We start from the raw sequence: 19,648 nt of genomic DNA on the forward strand, positions 1-19,648 counted from the left end.
ATTAAAAATGAAAGGCAATTTTTAATAACATTCAATTACAATATGACTTGTGTTGCAATTGTATACACTATATTATTTTTTCTAAATTTGCTATTTTTCCCCCCACAAAAGTGGAGTTACCCTTTAACTAAGCAAAAAAATATGTATATTGTTGGAGAACTTGTCTATGATCTTTTTAAAAAGAGAAAATAGATCCAAAAACTGAAAAACATTTGTGTAGCATTCATAATCCACTTTAATGAATTAAAGCACCTAAGATTTGTTGTCTAATTAATGACCCTTTGTGATGGTTCATCATCCTCCGATGGAGAATCCTATAACTGTGAACAATACCTAGTCTTTTTGTGCTGTGTATTGCAATTAACATTTGGCTCAGTAAATAAGATAGTGAAAACCTGTTCTGTAGTTGTTATTAGTTAGAAAACTTTATCTGCAATATGTGCAGTAAGTACAGATTTTAGGCAACAGAGATAGCTTTTTACATGAACCACCAGACTTCCTGCAATGCCCACCAGCAGCAGCTTTTATCCAGCTCTCTAGTACACTCATCAGCAGGGAAGTTCAACAAGGCTTCAGCTTTTCACCATCTGGATGTACCCCCCCCCCCCGGCAAAGCGGTGTAAAGCCTTGAGGCCCCAGACTCAGTTGCTGCTGCTTCTTGGTACAAAACAAACTTAAAAGACTTCAGTTAGACAGCAATAAAGAAATGTGTTTTCTTTTCTGGAGGAATCACCTAAACATTTTATTTTCTCAGGAAATGACACAATCTATTGGACCGACATGGGCTTCAACAAAATTAGCCGCTCAAAGCGAGACCAGACATGGAGAGAGGACATCATCACCAATGGTCTGGGAAGAGTGGAAGGAATCACCATAGACTGGATTGCCGGTAGCTGCATTTTTCCTTTTTGTGTCTATCAAAATAAATGTGGGATGGGGAAGGGAAAAATTGTACTGGGGGGTGCCACATCTCATGTTATTGCAAACAATTATATTAGAAAGGCATCAGGACTTCATAGGCACCCCATTGATCACAACAACAATATAATGTAAAATATAAATTTATTGAACAACCATCTTAAAAAACAATAGGATATTTGAGAGTAAATGTCTCCAAAGCAAGGGAAATCCTCGTTATGTCTAGAATTCATGTTCCAATTATAAATGTTCCCATTTTGATGAGAACTTATTTTTTTCTGCCACCCTTTGTCCTGGTGACAATAGCCGATAAGACTTCCTAACAAGGTCACAAACTAAAGCAGGAACAAAGATTGTCTCTGGACAGCTGCACTCTGAACAAATTGTAGCCTTTTATTAAAAGAAGGACATCACTACAAGTCACAGCAAAATAAAATCCTGACGTGTTTCGCACTGAAACTAGTGCTTAGTCATAGCATACTACAGTTAAACCTTTAAGTGGTTCTACCTCCTTACCACTCCATTCAGAACATAAAGTAGAATTCCAGTCAAATACTATCTATACCTAAAAGGAGAAATATAGCCAAAGCTCGTTTGGCTGCACTTCTCCTGTGGATTACAGGAGTGCAGTTCGTTCTGCACTCCTATGACCCATTTTCAGTAGACAGTAGGCTGAAGCCCGCTGTCAGCTGACGTCACAGAGCCGATCCAGGCTGGGGCAAGATGTCGGGATTTAGCTACATGCTTGGGCCGACACCCGGCTCAGGCTCTCAGTAAGCCAAGGAGAGCCTAAGAGAGCGGCTCCCACCCCCTCCACAGCCCAGCGCTCCAGTGAGCGGGGGGGGGGGGGCAGAGCAGACAGCGGTATCTGACAGTCACCAGCTCTCTGCTCAGGGAGCCCTGAGAACCAAGCGATCGGCGGTGTTCGATCGCTCGGTTCTCGGTGTTAAGTATGGTTCTGAAAAACAAAACCATACATCTCTTTTAAACCTGCTTCCACCCCCATTCTAAGCCTATTCTATATGCCCTGTAAATGAAAGGTCCGGTCATATGGCTTTAGTGAAGAAGAGAGATCACCAATGTCTGCAGAGCCTGGGTAATTATGTCACTGATAGGCTTATTATTGACTGTCCATCCTCTACACTAAATATCATCATGCGTCTAGACTTGAGTGCCCTCAGAATAGGTTAATATTGACATCTTTCCTTTACAGGATAGTTATAATAGTCTTAGCATGGCAAAAAAGGGAGAAAGAAAGGCGCACCAGCCTTGTGTATTACCGTTTGGCAAATTTTAATGAAAAATAAGAATGATGAAAACTACTCACAAACAAAGGATGATAAAAGGCTTGTCAAACGAAAAATGAAATACCCCTCAAACCACTCTCCAGAATGTAGGGGGGGGTGGCGAGGTGCGTTGCTGCTTGGCTGACGCGTTTCGAGGTGTCAGAGACCTCTATATGACTTATTTTTCATTACAATTTGCCAAACGGTAGTACACGAGGCTGGTGCGCCTTTCTTTCTCCCTTTTTTGTCTTCTATCAGGATTCCCCCATCCATGAAGGGCAGCAAGGCCTCTGATACTACGGTTCTTTCTTGACATCCAAAGAGAACTATATGTAGACATTTGATCTATCATCAAGGATCCCACTTGTACGCAGGAGTTTGTGTGTTTTTTATCCTAGTCTTAGCATGGGAATAAGCTTAAGTATAGTTAGGATCTGACTGGACTTCCTCTTTAACGGAAACATTTTTTAATACACTTTAAAAAGGTAAACTGCAAATGGTGTCAAGAAAATATTGCCACAGATTTTTAGGCACCATGCTTTTCATAGTTTTTGTTGAAGGAACTGTGGTGTTTGCCTTTCAGACTATATTTAGTGTAGCCCACAATGGGGTTGACACAGAGTAATTCCTTTCTGATTGGTGTGACAAAAAAGAAGGATTTCAGATGATTGTGTTACAATATGAGAGTCCCTTCCTTACAAAAACCCAAGACTTTTAATTAAAGTTACTATCAAGCCCAAACTTTTTTTTAATAGAGTCTGGAAAAATTCGAACCCCTGCCAGGTCTGTGACTCCTCTAATGAATTCACCTTTCTATTTGACCTGTTGACGATTGTCACAGGGACAGAAAATACTAGGGAATCCAAAACTACTGAAGGTGAAGGTACATGTTTAAAACAGGGAAACATGTTTTGGTGACAATTGTCTAAAGCCGAGTAAACCGAGCGTGAGTACAAGGCTTTCAGGTTTCTCGTCAAGAAAACTGCCCAGAATCTCGATGAGAAAAATAGAGGACCTGCTCTCTATTTTCCTTGTCGTGATTCTCGGCAGTGTTTTCCTGCCGAGAAACCCGAGTGTCTGTATACATACCTGTCGCCGTGGAAACCCGTGCATGCTCAAAATGACTTTGACGCATGCGTGGTAGCTTCCAAGGGCAGTGTAGGGTGCAGCAAGATGGCGGTGACGGCATCGAATGTGACGAGCGCATGCTTGTCGTAGTCGATGTCGTCACAGCAGTCTTGCCATTCAAAAGAGCGGTGGTCTTTACACTCGGGCGGCAAGAGATTCTTGCCAACTATCTCGTCAGGAAAAACAACGTTTTTTTCCTGATGAGATTCTGGCCCGTGTATACAGGGCTTAAGAGGAGATTATTTTTGTGAAATTTGCACTCTATTATTGATTTTGTCTGCAGATTAGGAAGTGAAGAGAAAAAATCCCAATGGGGGACATAAACCAAAAAAAAAACCTGAACGGATTTAATAAATAAATAATAAATACACTATCCAAAAATATGTTTTTTTCTAGAAATACATTTTAAGAGGTGAGGACAACAGGCTCTTATGCCCTGCACACACAAGCAGAATTTCCGTCTGAAAAAAGTTGTTTGGTTTTTCCGATGGAATTCCGCTCATGCTTGGCTTGCATACACACCGTCACACAAAAGTTCTCTGAACTTTCGAGCACTAAGAATGCAGTGACGTACAACAGTACAACGAGGCGAGGAAAATACGTTCAATGCTTCCAAGCATGTATTGAATTGTTTCTGAGCATGCGTGGTTTTTTTTCCCGTCTAAATTCCATACAGACGAACGGATTTTCCGTCGGAAAAATAGAGACCTGCTCTCTATCTAAGTCTGTCTGAAATTCCCAATGGGGCATACACATGGTCGGAATATCCAGCAAAAATCTCCCATCTGACTTTTTCCATCGGAAAATCCGATCATGTGTACACGGCGTTACGCAGTGAAGTGGTCTGATGTACTCCACTGGTGACAAGTTGAAATTTTGGAGCCTGAGCCAAATAGACCCTTTTTCTTTTGTACTGTGCTTCCACAGTAAAGTTTTGAGCTAGAGTAATGTATACTTTAAATCTTTCAAAGGGGTTTCTTACTTATATAACTAGTAATTACACATTGGTGCATTAAAACACACAATCCGTTTCAGAATTTTGGAGGCTCTCCCTGACATTTTAAGGCCTCTGGATATGTGTTTTAATGGTGAGGATGATTAAATAGTAATAATCTAGTATTATCCTTCCGAGAGCAATTCAGGCAGAAATACATCTTAGACGCTATATGCCTGAAGTTATGATGTCCCGGAATGTGGTAGAAACCTTCAATCTCCGGGCAGAAGCAAAAGAACTCTGCTGAGACATTCAGTCAAGCAACAGTTTACCTCTGTCTATTCTTTATTCTCTATTTTTGAAATTCTTACCCTGCGGTGTGGGTACTACGGTTAATGAAACATTGAACTAATATATGAAAACATTATCCTGTTATTACATATATAATCTCTTCGCATTTTGGATGGCTTGCATGGTGATAAGTATTTGAAGATTTCATCTTTTTGACAACTTTATTTAATTGTATTGTGATTTTATAGAGTTTCTCCAGCAACGAGTTCAACTCTTTACACTTACTTAGAGAAAGGATTGAAAATTAGATATTCAATCCCCACCTCATTAACTTTTGCAGCAGAGAACTGTTTGAATCCTAAAGTCCCTAAGTATTAGCAGACGTGATAAGATAAACTGGTTTCTTAGGGGGAAGAGTAGGGGGTTAGGGGTTGCGGCCATAGATACTCACAGAGTTAAGTTAGTATTTTGGACGATGCAAGAGTTAACATGCAGCAAATAGCCAAAAAGCTTCTTTCCCTGAGAGCTTTCCATACAAGGTTTCTTCTTTGAAGTTGTTGTAAACCCTTTACAACCACTTTTACCTACAGGTAAGCCTCAAAATATCTCTTAAACCTCCACGGTTTAGGATATATTTGCAAAAGAGACGGGCGCCAATGTCTATGGCACATGTGCCGTAGATAACGGCGCAAGCGCACTGTAGAGACCTTTAGAAACGGCGATTGTGCCGCTTCTAAAGGAGATTGTGCCGTGACTGGCGACCTTCACGCCCATTTGCAGTAGTGACGTCATCGCGGCTTCAGCCAATCACAGCGACAAAATCGCGATACCTGGAAGGAAGAGGGTGAGGAGATTGGGGACATCGCAGGCTTCGGTATCAGGTAAGTCACACATAATGGGCGACTATGCGTTGCATAGTCGCCCATTATGCTTTACCTTTGCAGGGAAACAAAGAGGAAGTAATAGGATGACTGAGAAATTATATCTTGGATTACATGAGATGGGACAGTAATGATAATTCACAATGTATTCCAGGATATCTTGAACTAATTACCGGTTGTTGATTCTGAACCTAACAGGTCAATAGAGTGATACATTCATGTGGGAACACAGACTGTTAAGGGGGTAAATAAGACTGCTACTGTCATGTAAACTAGCCTTAGTCTGGCTTCCAAAGACCTTTTCATTGTGTGAATTTCTATTGATGATAGATGTGGATTGTGAGATGTCTGACTTGCCAGCTGTAGTTAATTTGAATTGGAGTTAGAATGTCTGACTAAAGGAATGTGTATTGTATAAGCAGGTGTCTATCTTAAAAGATGTGTATTGAGGGGGGCTCGTTAGGAATTATTGTATGATGTTGTGGGTGGAGTGTGTCATTGTCCATTTGATTACTGCAAGTATTCTTTTTGGTGTATATAAGAAGCCTGATTTTCCCATTAAAAGTCTATTCGTTTTGAACCAGAGACAGAGCTGTGTGTCTCGTTTCTTGGGAATCCTATGGGTCGATAAGCTGTCGTGGGTTGGTGTAATGGAATATCGTAAACTGCGTTAACCCCTGACCAATACACGCACATATACAATATAATATCCAATTGTTTGGTAAAAATCGAAAAGATGATGTTACACAGAGTAAATAGATACCAAACATGTCACACTTTAAAATTGTGGAATGCAGATTGCAGCAGGAGGTCTGATAGTAGAATTATTGCTTTTACTGTGAGGTTCACTTAAACATTCACAGCATTACCTCACATATGTGGTGCGATCACTGTTTACATATGCATATGGGACCTACGTGTGCATTCACATTTGCGTGTGAGCACAGGGGGCAGGGACACTTTAATTTTTGTTATTTGTATTATTTATTTTATATATATTTTTTTTTTTATTAGATTGCACATCATCCTATGTGATAGCATGGTCAGTGATAGGTACTCTTTACTGACTGAAAGATCTTGGGTCTATTAGTCCCCATAACCCTCTTGTACCCTCAAATGCATCTGATAAAACCAAGATTGGTCTGATCAGATGCTTTACAAGCCGCTAACAGCTTGTAAACAACAAATAAAAATAGAAAGTGACAAAAGCCTTGTCGCTTTCAGTTTCATACACCATAAAGATGATCGGGAATGGAAGTTCCTCCTTCATCTCTGTGGTGTACCGACCTGACTACACATTTCAGTCTCAGGCTTTGAGACTATACAGGCTATGTGGCTATACAGCTACTGGATCACTTTTACAGGTGGCAGAAAGTGGTACTGTACCTACTCCCCCACTGCCCCCCACCGCCTTCATGGGGAGTTGGGGGTATCACTTTCTGCCACCTGTAAAAGAGCCTCCAGAGCTCCATCATCCAATTATGTGCAAGCAAAAATGCATTTTTTTTTTATTTTCCTTGCATGTGATCGGGTATTCTTTGCAAAGTGAAGTCTTACCTCATTTACTAAGCTCTGGAACAACTGTACTTGCAGAGGGCAATTGAACTTTGCAAAGTGCACAGTCTATTTGCCATTAATAAACTAACCCCAAAGATCCAATGACCTCTGGATTGGCAAAAATGTTGCCGAATGCATTAAAAATGGCATGTTGTTCATTAAAAATTAGGTTTGCTTTCACTTTTTCTACTTCTTTACAATGCATTATTTTTGATGTGCAGTATTTACTTGTACCACCATTTTATACCAAATAAAAAAGTTTGTAAACAAAAAAATAAATAAATTGATTTGCTTTCATTGCAAATTTGCAGTTGTTCAGGCTTAAAACTGATGAGCATATCTCTAAGATATCTGTTATTTTTTTTTCTTCAGGTAACATCTACTGGGCGGACCATGGCTTCAATCTGATTGAAGTGGCAAGGCTCAATGGTTCCTTCAGATATGTGGTGATATCTCAAAGTATAGACCAGCCCAGGGCTGTTGCTGTACATCCAGAGAAAGGGTAAGTACTTTTTTGGAGGGGTAACCAGGCCACCAATGCTTAAAAATTGCAACAGGGAAGAAATTCCCATATTTGCGGCAGCTGCTATAGTACTTTGAGTCAGTAAGCTTCATTTACAAAAGCTAAATAGGCTGCTCACTTTGCAAAGATGACCAAAAGGTTGTCAGTGCATGTCACTGGCAGCTAAAACTTCTCAGGGGGCTGTTTAAATATCTGGATATCTCGGACAGAAAAACTGTCATCTGTGCCACGATAGGTACAGTAGCTGCCTAGACTAGTGCAACTCTCTTTATCTGGGATTGCCAAAGATGTTAGTGCAGAAGCTTCAACGTATTTAAAATGCTGCGGCTAGGTTACTTATGGATGTCCCATTGAGGGATCATATCACCCCTGTCCTCTGCGCCTTGCATTGGCTGCCGGTCCACTATCGCACCTTATTTAAGGCAGGATGTATCATGTTTAAGATTATGAGAGGCCTGGTCCCTATCTCTGCTCTCGTTTTCATAAACAAGCTCTTGTTAGATCACTCAGATTTACCAGCAGAGATCTCCTCTACATCTCAGTGCCTAAGAAGCTCCGGCATGGTGGTCGGGCCTTCTCCCACCATGGTGCCGTATTATGGAATAGCCTCTTTATCGAGCTCCAGGAGGCCCCTACTATACCGGTCTTCCGTGGGTTACTGAATACTTGGCTTTTCACGCAAGCCTTTCTTGCATAGCTTCTCTCTTCCACCCTTTCTGCCGCTCTGTGCTGCTTTTGGTTCCTGGGTCCTCTTTTCCCAGGAACTCTGTTATGCATGTCGGGACCCTTTGAGGTACAGTGGGTGACCGCGATATTGTGTCAATCTCGCTCTCTTTCTCAGCGAGATTGACCACCTACGAGCCCCATCGCGGGAGCCAGCGCCGCGATGGGGAAAAGCCGTCATAGAAGCGACGGGGAGCCGACTTGGATTTCCGCCAATTCTAGCCGCAGCATTTTGTATGACCCATGAGGGGGAACTCCACGCCAAATTTTAAATAAAAAAACATAATGGGTCCCCCCCCCCAGGGGCATACCAGGCCCTTAGGTCTGGTATGGGTTGTAAGGAGAACCCCCCTACGCCGAAAAAACGGCGTGGGGGTCCCCCTACAATCCATACCAGACCCATATCCAAAGCATGCTGCCTGGCCGGTCAGGAAAGCCGTGGGGACGAGCGAGCGCCCCCCCCTCTCCTGAGTCGTACCAGGCCGCATGCCCTCAACATGAGGGGGATTGGGTGCTCTGGGGCAGGGGGGCACACTGCCTGGCTGTGCTGGCTGTAGTCTCTGGGCTAGGGGGGAGGTAAGGGGAGGGAAAAGGGGAAAAAAGAGAGAAATAGATAAATAAAAAGAAAAAGGAATATAGTGGTATGAACACGGTTATGAACATGATAATATCATATGAACGTATGTTTTTTTTTTTTTCCACATGTATTTGTATATTGAAAGTAATTCTCTAAATAAGAAAGTTTTGAAACAAAAAAAAATCGCAGATCGCCGCCATTACTAGTAAAAACAATAAAAAATCAATAAAAGTCCCTAAATATGTCCCGTAGTTTTGTAGACGCGATCATTTTTGTGCAGACCAATCAATATACGCCTTTTTTTGTTTATAGAGCAAAAAATAAAAACCGCAGAGGAGATCAAATACCACCAAAATAAATATCTATCTGTGGGTAAAAAAGGACATCAATTTTGTTTGGGTACAGCATCGCATGACCGTGCAATTGTCAGTTAAAGCGATGCAGTGCCATACCGCAAAATGGCCTGAGGGCAAATCCTTCTGGGGCTGAAGTGGTTAATGCAGGGCTATTGCCAAGATATTGCTCATTAAAAGGTACAAAGCATATGCAGCATGGAATGTGAGGATAGTTCGGAAAGATGGGGTCTTTTCATCAACAAATAGTACAGTCGACTTCGAAGGGTCTAAATAACTATAGCAGGGAACCAAACTCTCAATCAATTGCTCAATTAAGTCCATGTAAGCCACTGTTCAAAATTCTACTAAATTGGACATTTTTACTCAATTCTTCACTGTCTGCACTGAAGCCTAACCAGTTTCAGACAATTTTTTTTTCTTTTTTTTTTTGCATACGAAAGTTAGACTTTCTTTTGGTTTATTATTTCTACTTGTCACTCTAATAGTGAGATCTTCTCTCAGTTTTTGACTCCAAAACAAGAAAAGAGAGGGGCAGTTGTTTACCAGAAAAGACAGGCACAGACAGCAAAAACATCACAACATGTTTAAACCCTTCCTCAAACTACAGAAAACAAGTTTTTGTCTATTTCTTCATTAGAAAGGGAAAGCATTTATATGAGGGACACAAATGACAATAAAACCTTAAAGAGGCAGTAGACATTTCATGTTTTAAAAAAAAAAAAAACGTTTTGGGTAGAGTTGGGATTTAAAGCCGTCGCTCGTAATATTTGTATGCTTATAAGTTTATGAGTTTGATTGCCCATGTGTTTGTTGGGGGATCAGGATGGTGGTTTTTGGAAAGTATTACTGTTTTCTGATGCCTAAAACTCGTTAGTACATGTGCCATATTTTCTTGGTTGCAGTTATCTTTTCTGGACTGAGTGGGGGCAAACCCCATGCATAAGTAGAGCCCGACTGGATGGATCAGAAAGGACAATACTTGTCAACACAGGAATTGCTTGGCCAAATGGAATCTCGGTGGACTATGAGGTTTGTCTGTTTTAATTAATGGAAAGTGCTTTCTCCAGGCAGTTCACAATCATAATGTACCAATCAAAATGTCAGCATGTCCTTCATTCCTTCTGCGGTATATGGTTGCCTTTTCAAGAAGATTAAAACACTCATTCCCCAATTTTGACCCCTCACTGCATCTTTCAGTTTCAATTTTCAAATTTTTGATAATAACAATCAAACCAGCCTACCAATATCACATATAATTATATCACAGTTTCAGTGGCAACTGTTAAAGGTAGGTTGCCTTTATTAATTAATTTATTCAACTACCTGTACAACAGTAAATATCAAAAGGCCTGCCTAAGAGCAAACATAACAAGATGCTTAGTAATACATTTGTACCTAGAAACAATGCTTCTCTTTTATTTAGTTTCACTTTGTTAGTGGATCTGGACTTTCCCTGGCTATGCCCTGCCAATTGCCTTTCTTATGTCCAATGAGACTAATAAAATAAAGTAAATTATTTGCTTAGTGCTAAAATGTGTGAGTTCAGAGCTGGACCATTAATCATCCGAATAACAGATGTCAAGCTTTCAATATATACAAATAATAGGTGTGCATCGCCACAAAACAAATCAATAACAACAATGCATATAATGGGCCACATTCTCGTAGATCCGCGTATCTTTGCGCAGGCGTAACGTATCCAATTTACGTTACGCCTCCGCAACTTAGACGGGCAAGTGCTGTATTCTCAAAGTTGTGGCGGCGTAGCGTAAATAGGCTGGCGTAAGCCTGCCTAATTCAAATTTGGAACAGGGAGGCGTGTGTTATGTAAAATAACCATGACCCGACGTGATTGACGTTTTTCACGAACGGCGCATGCGCCGTCTGTGGACATATCCCAGTGTGCATTGCTCCAAATACGCCGCAAGGACGTATTGGTTTTGACGTGAACGTAAATTACGTCCAGCCCCATTCACGGACGACTTACGCAAACGACGTAAAATATTCAAAATTCGACGCGGGAACGACGTCCATACTTAACATTGGTACGCGCATGTACGCCACCATATAGCAGGGGTAACTTTACGCCGGGAAAAGCCTAACGTAAACGGCGTATCTGTACTGCGTCGGCCGGGCGTACGTTCGTGACTTCGCGTATCTAGCTGATTTACATATTTCTAAATCCGCGTACACGCCCCTAGCGGCCAGCATAAATATGCAGTTACGTTCCGACGGCGTAAGAGACTTACGCCGGTCGGATCTAATAGAAATCTATGCGTAACTGATTCTAAGAATCAGGCGCATAGATACGACGGCACAACTCAGAGATACGAGGGCGTATCTGGAGATACGCCGTCGTATCTCCTTTGTGAATCTGGGCCAATATGTGTAATATAATAAAAGTCCAATAGTGAATCAGACAATAGGTTGGTAGTGTCCTTTTAAATTAGAATGTGCACCATCCACTGATGAAGTGACTCAATCTTGAATAAGGATGGATAAAAGCCTGGTGCCTGTCACCTTAAGTAAAGATGGCGTCTTACCAAAAATCAATAACAACCAGGCATATGGCACATGTAATATAAGAAAAGTCCAATAGTGACATTCTTTCTTATCAGACAATAGGTTTGGTAGTGTCGCTTTAAATTGGAACACCATCCACCGATGAAGTGATCTTGAATAAGGATGGATAAAAATCTGGTGCCCATGACCTCAAATGAAATGGCCTCTTACCAAAAGGAGGGGATCCCTTTAAAAGAGATCAAACCAGCATGTTTGAACCAAGTCTCCAGATAACCAATGGTATACATAGTAAACATTCACTACTAAGATTCAGCGACACGCATAGTGTAAAACTGCTAAAAACGACTTTATAAAGATTTTACAGGTACATACAAAGGTAATTCACAAACAGTACATAGGACAACCCCCTCACCACTAACCACTCGGTGGGTGTGATAATGTCGTCGTTTAGGCTTCACCTGCTCCATACTGTGGATATTGTTGCTTGTCTGGAGGTTTGGTTCAAACATGTTGGTTTGATCTCTTTTAAAATGATCCACTCTTTTTGGTAAGAGGCCATCTTTATTTAAGGTGGTGGGCACCAGGTGTTTACCCATCCTCATTCAAGATTGAGTCATTGGTATATGGTGCATGTTCGTATTTAAAAGGACACTGCCAAACCTATTGTCTGATGAGAAAACATGTCACTATTGGACTTTTGTTAAATTACACATATTATATGCATTATTGTTACTCATTTGTTCTGTGGGGATGCACACTTATTATTGTATATATTGTGTAATGAAACTACCTGAATTGTCAGTAAGGACATTTTCTTTGGACAAGGTGACGCCTATCAGTGGAGCTTAGCTATGAAGTCAAAAGGCTCAAGAACAAAGTGAAGCTAAATCAGAGAGGAGCGTAAAAGAGGCTCTTAGGCCATCTTATATTGTCAGCTAATTGTTAGCATTTTACTTTTAAATTTGAAAATAGAATACAGATTTACATCATACTGTAAACCTAACCTTAACCTAACTCCTATGCCTAACCTTAATGTGAACCAAACTCCAAAACTCGACCCTAACCCCATTTACACCTAAGCAATTTAAATCCCAAATTAGTTATACAGTATTTACCAAGAGTGTTTCAACATTCAACACTAGGGTCTCCATCATATTCACCAATGCCTATTTACACCTGAGAGTAGTATTGCTCATTGTTTGAAGATGCACATGAGGGGCATAGTTGCTCATTTTCGCCTTCAGTAGAAGTGTTTAAAAAAAATCACAAAAATGCATGTACAAACAAATAAAAAAGGGGGGCTGAAAAACAACCAAAGACACTCAGCTCAGGTGTGCATGGGTCTCAACCTCACATAAACAGCACCCTCACAGAGATAAATACTGTGGGAGTTATTTACTAACACTGGAGCGTGCAAAATCTGGTGCAGCTGTGCATAGAAACCAATCAGCTTCCCGTAAAGTGTGAGGAAAGGCAGCTGGGTATGCTGTATAAACTGTATTTAGCTATAGCTACAAACAGCATACTGCACTATTGTCTGGGTGCAAGCCGAGATTTCCTGTCTCATATCCCGAAACACAGAAGAGTCTACCGCATCTGAGCTTATCCGTTTAGAGTAACCAATGTATTATATCAATGAATATAAAGCTTCTTCTGAATGGCTGAGTTGGGGGCTGTGACATCATCACCCCACCTTTCTGACTCAGCCAATCAGAGGAAGCTTAGGATTTATTGATAAAATACATTGCTTGCTGTGATCGGCTGAGCGCCATTGCGGTAGACTCTTCTGTGTTCTGGGTATTAGACGGGAAGTCTCAGCTCGCACCCAAAACACTGTGCAGTATGCTGTATGTAACTGCAGCTACATAAAGTTTATATAGCACACCCAGCAGTCTTACATGTTTGAGAGGGACATAGTTCCCTTGGGCCAGCTTGATCCAAACAAACCACGTAAAGTGTGTGGTAAGATGGCGTTTTTCTTTAATTGAACAAGCTTAAGTTAAACACAGATTAGCTGGCATGCAGAACTTCCCTAGATTTTGCACTTTCCAGTTTGAGTAAATCAACCCCTATATTGTCAAAGAAAATAAATAAAATTGAGCTGATAAAAGCAGAAAAAATACAATGTGCCAAATTTCTAGCACAACAAAAAACAGACACTAAATCCCTGTACACACGATTGGATATCTGATGGCATCTGATCAGATGGATTTTTTCATCGGACATCCAATGAAGCTGACTTTCATCAGTCTTGCCTACACACCATCAGTCAAAAATCCGATCGTACCAAAACACGGTGACGTACAACACTACGACGAGCCGAAAAAAATGTTCAATGCTTCCGAGCATGCGTCGACTTGATTCTGAGAATGCGTGGATTTTTGTCCGATGGAGTTTTACACAGACGATCGGATTTTTCTATCGTTTTTTTATACATAGTAAAAATTTAAAACATGTTCGATTTTTTTTCATGATGGAGCCCACACACTAGCGGTTTGTCCGATGAAAACAGTCCATCTGTCTGTTTTCATCGGACAAACTGATCGTGTGTACACCGATTAGTTGTGTGCCAAAATTAACAGATCCTCTCTTCCCGTTTTTGTAGCAAATGCATCCAATCACTTTCTACCTGATTTAAACTTTGAACTTCCTGTCTGGGCATAGTAGAAATGTATTTTGTAAAAAAGCATTACTGGTTGAATACACCAACAAATGTTAACATAACCATTGCAGTTATTCAGTTTGTTTGCAGTATCTCTTTAAAAAATGTTATGGCCACACACCTTTCCTTCACCTTTCCATTATTCGCTTAATAAAGAACTCCTGCAAATAAAAGAGATTGTTGAAGTTTACTCTGAAATTGATCTTTAGGAAAACAAATTGTACTGGTGCGATGCCCGCACGGACAAGATAGAAAGGATCGACCTTGAGAGTGGTCGGAATCGGGAGATTGTGCTGTCAGGAAGCAATGTGGATATGTTTTCCGTTGTCGTCTTCGGGGCTTACATCTACTGGTCTGACAGGTAATTTATTTTTCCATAAGTATTTCAGTCGGAAAATGTGATTTCTGTGCCAGCTGCTTCACCCTTGTAGGATTAGCCATTCCTTAGCAAGGTCACAGTAAGGCTCTCGTGGAGTGCGGCAATTTCCCCAAGATGAAAAATAAAAAAGTACTTTCGATATTCAAAGCCAAACCATATCAATGTCACGGACAGAAGTAGGTTTCCTATACCGTCTTTGAAATCAGTTATCTGTTGCATTTTAACGACGTGTTTGAGTTTCGTTATCCCAGGATTGCTGATCTGTGATTTTCTCCCATTTTTTGGCAGAGCACACTCCAATGGCTCTATCAGAAGAGGCCCCAAGAACGACGCTACGGATGCTGTAACCATGAGGACAGGACTTGGAATTAATCTAAAGGACGTGAAGGTCTTTAACCGAGCCAGAGAGAAAGGTTTGGCGCTTTGCATTGTCTGTTCTACCACCATTGCTGTCAGATTTGTGGATTTATTTTTTATTTTTTTGCTGTTCTTGAACAACTCTACAAGGCCTTGTCATTGTACTTGGGCTCTGTTCTTTCAAAACATGAAAGCAGCAGTTAAAACCTAAGTGTAGCTGAAATTTAAATAAGGAAAATCAGCACAAGGACATAGCTTGCAGTCAGTAGACTATGTCCTTTGTGATGATTACTTTTCCTTAGTTGAAATCTCCCTCTGTCCCTACCCCCTCACTGCAATTGAGGGTTAATACAACTAACATGCTATCACAGTCTCTCATCAAGAGAGCTTGACTAGGCTTGCCCTTTCCACTTAGCTGCGCTTTTTGACAGCCCTTAGTTCTAGTAGGCAACCTCAGCCCTCCAGCTGTTTTGAAACTACAAGTCCCATGAGACATTGCAAGACCCTGACAATCACAGGCATGGCTCTTGGAGGCAGAGGCATGATGGAGTGCCAAGGTTGCGTACCCCTGCCCTACTGCATTGGAATACTACAGCAGCAGGAGTTGGTGGAGTGAGGAGAATTTCAACTAAAATAATATGAATCAGCACAAGGGAAGCATCCTACTGAATGTCCCTTGTGCTGATTTTCCTGTTTTACATTTTAGCTACATAGGCTTTAAATGAGTAAACCATATTTTACATATGTTTTATTTTTAATAGCTGCAAGAAGAGGAAAAAAAAAACATTTGAAGGAACAATCTGTTATTGCAAGATTATGTAAACTCTAACCTTCTCTACTTTCTCTTATTTGTTCCTTTTGGCCTGTTAAATACACAATACAACAGACCATCTAGGTTTTGTGTTTATTTTTCCAATACTCTAGAAAATTATTCCAAATGTAAAGGCTTGTGTGTTTTCACCATTAAGGTGAAAAAACACCTGGCAGTCACCGGCCCCCCAGCCCGCCGTTTTACTTACCTGAGCCCTTTCATCTCCTCGGTGGAGACACGCCATCCTTCTCTCCACTGGGTCCCGGCTCTTGATTAGATAGATTGATAGCAACGCAGCTATTGGCTCCCACTGCTGTCAATCAAATCCAATGACGTGGGCCCTAGGGGGCAGGGCCGAGTCCGGCATTCGTGTCTATGGACGCAAATGCTTAACTCAGGAGCGCGCCCGCAAGGTAACACCCTTGGGAGAGCACTTCTCCTAGGGTGTTATCTATTGCGGGGAGGAGCTGCGAGAGCTGCCGAGGGACCCCAGAAGAGGATGTTCGAGGCAACTCTGTGCAAAACAAGCTACACAGTGGAGGTAAATATGACATGTTTGTTATTTTAAAAAAAATGTAAACGATCCTTTACAATCACTTTAATATGACAATGTTATCTTTGCCTGGACAGGTCATAAGGATGGCAAAAACATGTCACTCTAATTAGTGAACTGCCACATGTCCACAGACAGCTTAATAACCAGAGGAAATATTTATAAGGGAGCTGTTTTATATTCTAAAATTGTATTTCCGTCCTCTCAGTCCTGAGATTTTCACAGCCCTGCTTTACAGCACAACACTGTCTGGCACGCAGGAGACCTGATTTTTCTCTACTGCAATTTAGTAATGCTTACAGGTCCTGGCCCCACCCCCAGCCTTTGATTGGAAAGGGAAAGTAGAAGCAGCAGACTTGATAGGCTCATCTCTCTGCTACTGTGCTCTCTCTCCCTATCAGCATGTTCCTTGTGCCACTTCCCCCTCCCTCAGTCTGAGTTCTGCTCTATAAGAACTACAAGAGGCTGATACCAAATCAAATTCAGATATTAAAAAATACCAATCTGCATTTATTTGTATTGTATTGTATTTGCTTTTCCATAGTATTTTTATTGAGGAAAAGTCTGAAATAAATGGCAAGTGTTTCAGTAGGTTTATAGGGGCCCAATGGCCTTAGGATATACAAAAGTTCTGTTTATTTGTGTCTTTTATATCTGCATATTGTTCAGCTTTAGGGAGGAAGACTGAAAATGAAGGTATGCACATCTGTAACAAATGTGCATTCAAAATTGTTTACCATCATTTCTAATTTTTAAGTAACTTTTAAACCTAGAGGATTATGAATTTGTATATAAAAAAGCACTTTTCTGGCACTCAGAGATATTATTCAGTTTAATCTAAACCCTGAAAGGGATAATCCTCGGGAGACTTAATAAAAGAACCCTGTAAAGTTGGTCAATGAACTACGACAGCCGCTAAATGCCTGAATAAATTGTTTTATTTTCTTTCTTGGCAGGGACCAACATCTGTGCTAAGAACAATGGTGGATGTCAACAACTTTGCTTGTACCGAGGGAATATGCAAAGGACGTGTGCCTGCGCTCATGGATTTCTGGCCAAAAATGGGATTACTTGTCTGAAACAAGAGGGCTATTTGCTGTACTCGGGGAGAACGGTTTTAAAGAGCATTCACCTTTCTGACGAAAACAACCTCAATTCACCTGTACAGCCGTACGAAAACACGGAGTATTTTAAAAATATAATTTCCTTGGCCTTTGACTACAAATTTAATGAGAGAGGTACCAACCGTATCTTCTACAGTGACGCCCATTATGGAAACATACAAATGATCAACGACGACTGGACAAGTAGAAAAGTCATTGTTGAAAGTAAGTGTCTGGTTGGGTTCATATCTCGGCAACAAGCACACTTCCAGTGTATGAGTAAAATGTTGGTTTTTCTAAAGGTGTCCAGAAAACATTGAATAACAGCTCAGGTCCGACGTTCATAGATTTTAGTTTCTTTTTAAACTACTGAACTTTATTGTTTTTTTGTGGAGTTACCAAAACAAAAAGTTAGAGCTGTAACAGAATCAGGTAAGATCACAATGAAACAAACAATACAGAGGTCATAGTATCTATGATCGAAGTCTATACATTTTATCTTTGTTTATAGACTTAGTTTTTGATTGCTTGCAGCCAGGTTAGGTAGTATATTCATAGTACCTAAAATTAGTTTTGCAGGCTATTGACAATCATTTTGTGCACTCCCTAAAGTTTTTAAAGGCGTTGTAAAGCTTTGTGTTTTTTCACCTTAATGCATCCTATACATCAAGGTGAAAAAACACCTTGCACTCTCCAGCCCCCCCGAGCCCCTGTTTTACTTACCTGAGTCCCAATCTCTGTGGGCGCGATCCTGCGTTGCTTTCCCCCAGCTCCTGTGGCCTCTTCATTAGATGATTGATATGATTGATAGCAGCGCAGCCGATGGCTTGCACTGCTGTCAATCAAACCAATGACGTGGCACACCGTGGGGCGGGGCCGAGTGATACACCGCCGACTGTATCACACGGGAGCGCAAGCTAACCCCCTTGGGTGAGCACTTCCCAGAGGGGGGTTAGCTCTTGCGGGGAGGAGCCGAGACAGCCGTCGAGGGACCCCAGAAGATGAGAATCGGGGCCACTCTGTGCAAAACTAATTGCACAGTGGAGGTAAGTATGGTATGTTTGTTATTTAAAACAATTAAAAATAAACCTTTACAACCCCTTTAAGAAGCTGGTCTGGGCTGCTACTGGGAAGGGGTGCCATTATGGAGGTTTGATGTTTCCATTTCTAAAGAGCTGGCTTCAGATACACAGGAACATGCTTTTGGATTATGCCATTGCTAGACCCAGATTCTTTTTGCATTTCCCCATCTGTGAGTAGATGCAGTACATATATTGTAAAACCCCTACATACTTCTCTGGTTTGCTGTGAATCTGGTGCCATGCCTCAAGAGCCCAGCTTTGCTTTACATCCACCTTAAAGTGTAAACCCACTCTCATCCTTTCTAAACTACTGCCATCATGGTTATATCTAAGGATATACAGTACATGCCTCCTGCATGTATCCTTACCTGTCAAATGTCTCCCCTCTGTCTGGTATGAGACCCAAAAAGCTGCAGATTCTGTGGGTGGGTCTGTTGTCCGGAGCTCGGTGGGTGGAGTCGTGATGTCAGTAGACTCTCCGCCCACCTCTACACTCCTGTTGTCAACATGCATTTTCTCTGTGTATTTCTTACACTAAGCTTCTGTTATGATCACTAACATCCAGTCAAAACCCAGAAAAGTCACCACATGACTTCAGCATGACCAATCATGCTGACGTGTGGAGCAGCCAATCCTGGGAGAGCTGGAAAAGAAAGAAGGAGGGGATATGAAGTACACAGAATGTCTCTCTCAGGCTTGTGCATGACATATGTAAATCACCTGTCACTCAGAGCAAGGGGGAGAAACAGACTCCTATTTCGCTGTCTGAATAAATATATAAAAGGATTGCTCAGAGCTGCATTAACTCTTTGTGGCAAGACTGGGTACAGCTAACATGAGATCCTATACTGTACAAATTGCAAGCCATAATTACAATTTATTTTCAGGTTTACATCAACTTTAATGATCCAGGAATGACCACAGACCTATGACTTCACTCTATTGATGTGTATTCCGCCAGACTGGCTTACTGATAGTCCCTGCCTGTGGCTTTGTCCTTTTCA

At 41.2% G+C, this 19,648-nt stretch overlaps 1 protein-coding gene across 1 annotated transcript in view; it reads left to right on the top strand.

Annotated features, from left to right (window-relative positions):
• LRP1B (LDL receptor related protein 1B) overlaps window positions 1-19,648 on the top strand; it is a 1,757,966-nt gene that overhangs the window by 1,325,013 nt on the left and 413,305 nt on the right. Inside the window, exons 36-41 of the mRNA XM_040358043.1 lie at window positions 755-889; window positions 7,368-7,497; window positions 10,077-10,203; window positions 14,569-14,720; window positions 15,027-15,151; window positions 17,416-17,787. Of these exons, the coding sequence (XP_040213977.1) occupies window positions 755-889; window positions 7,368-7,497; window positions 10,077-10,203; window positions 14,569-14,720; window positions 15,027-15,151; window positions 17,416-17,787 (1,041 nt within the window). The remainder of the gene's footprint in view (window positions 1-754; window positions 890-7,367; window positions 7,498-10,076; window positions 10,204-14,568; window positions 14,721-15,026; window positions 15,152-17,415; window positions 17,788-19,648) is intronic.

This window comes from Rana temporaria, chromosome 6 (genome assembly GCF_905171775.1).
Source record: "Rana temporaria chromosome 6, aRanTem1.1, whole genome shotgun sequence".
Taxonomy (NCBI): Eukaryota; Metazoa; Chordata; class Amphibia; order Anura; family Ranidae; genus Rana; species Rana temporaria.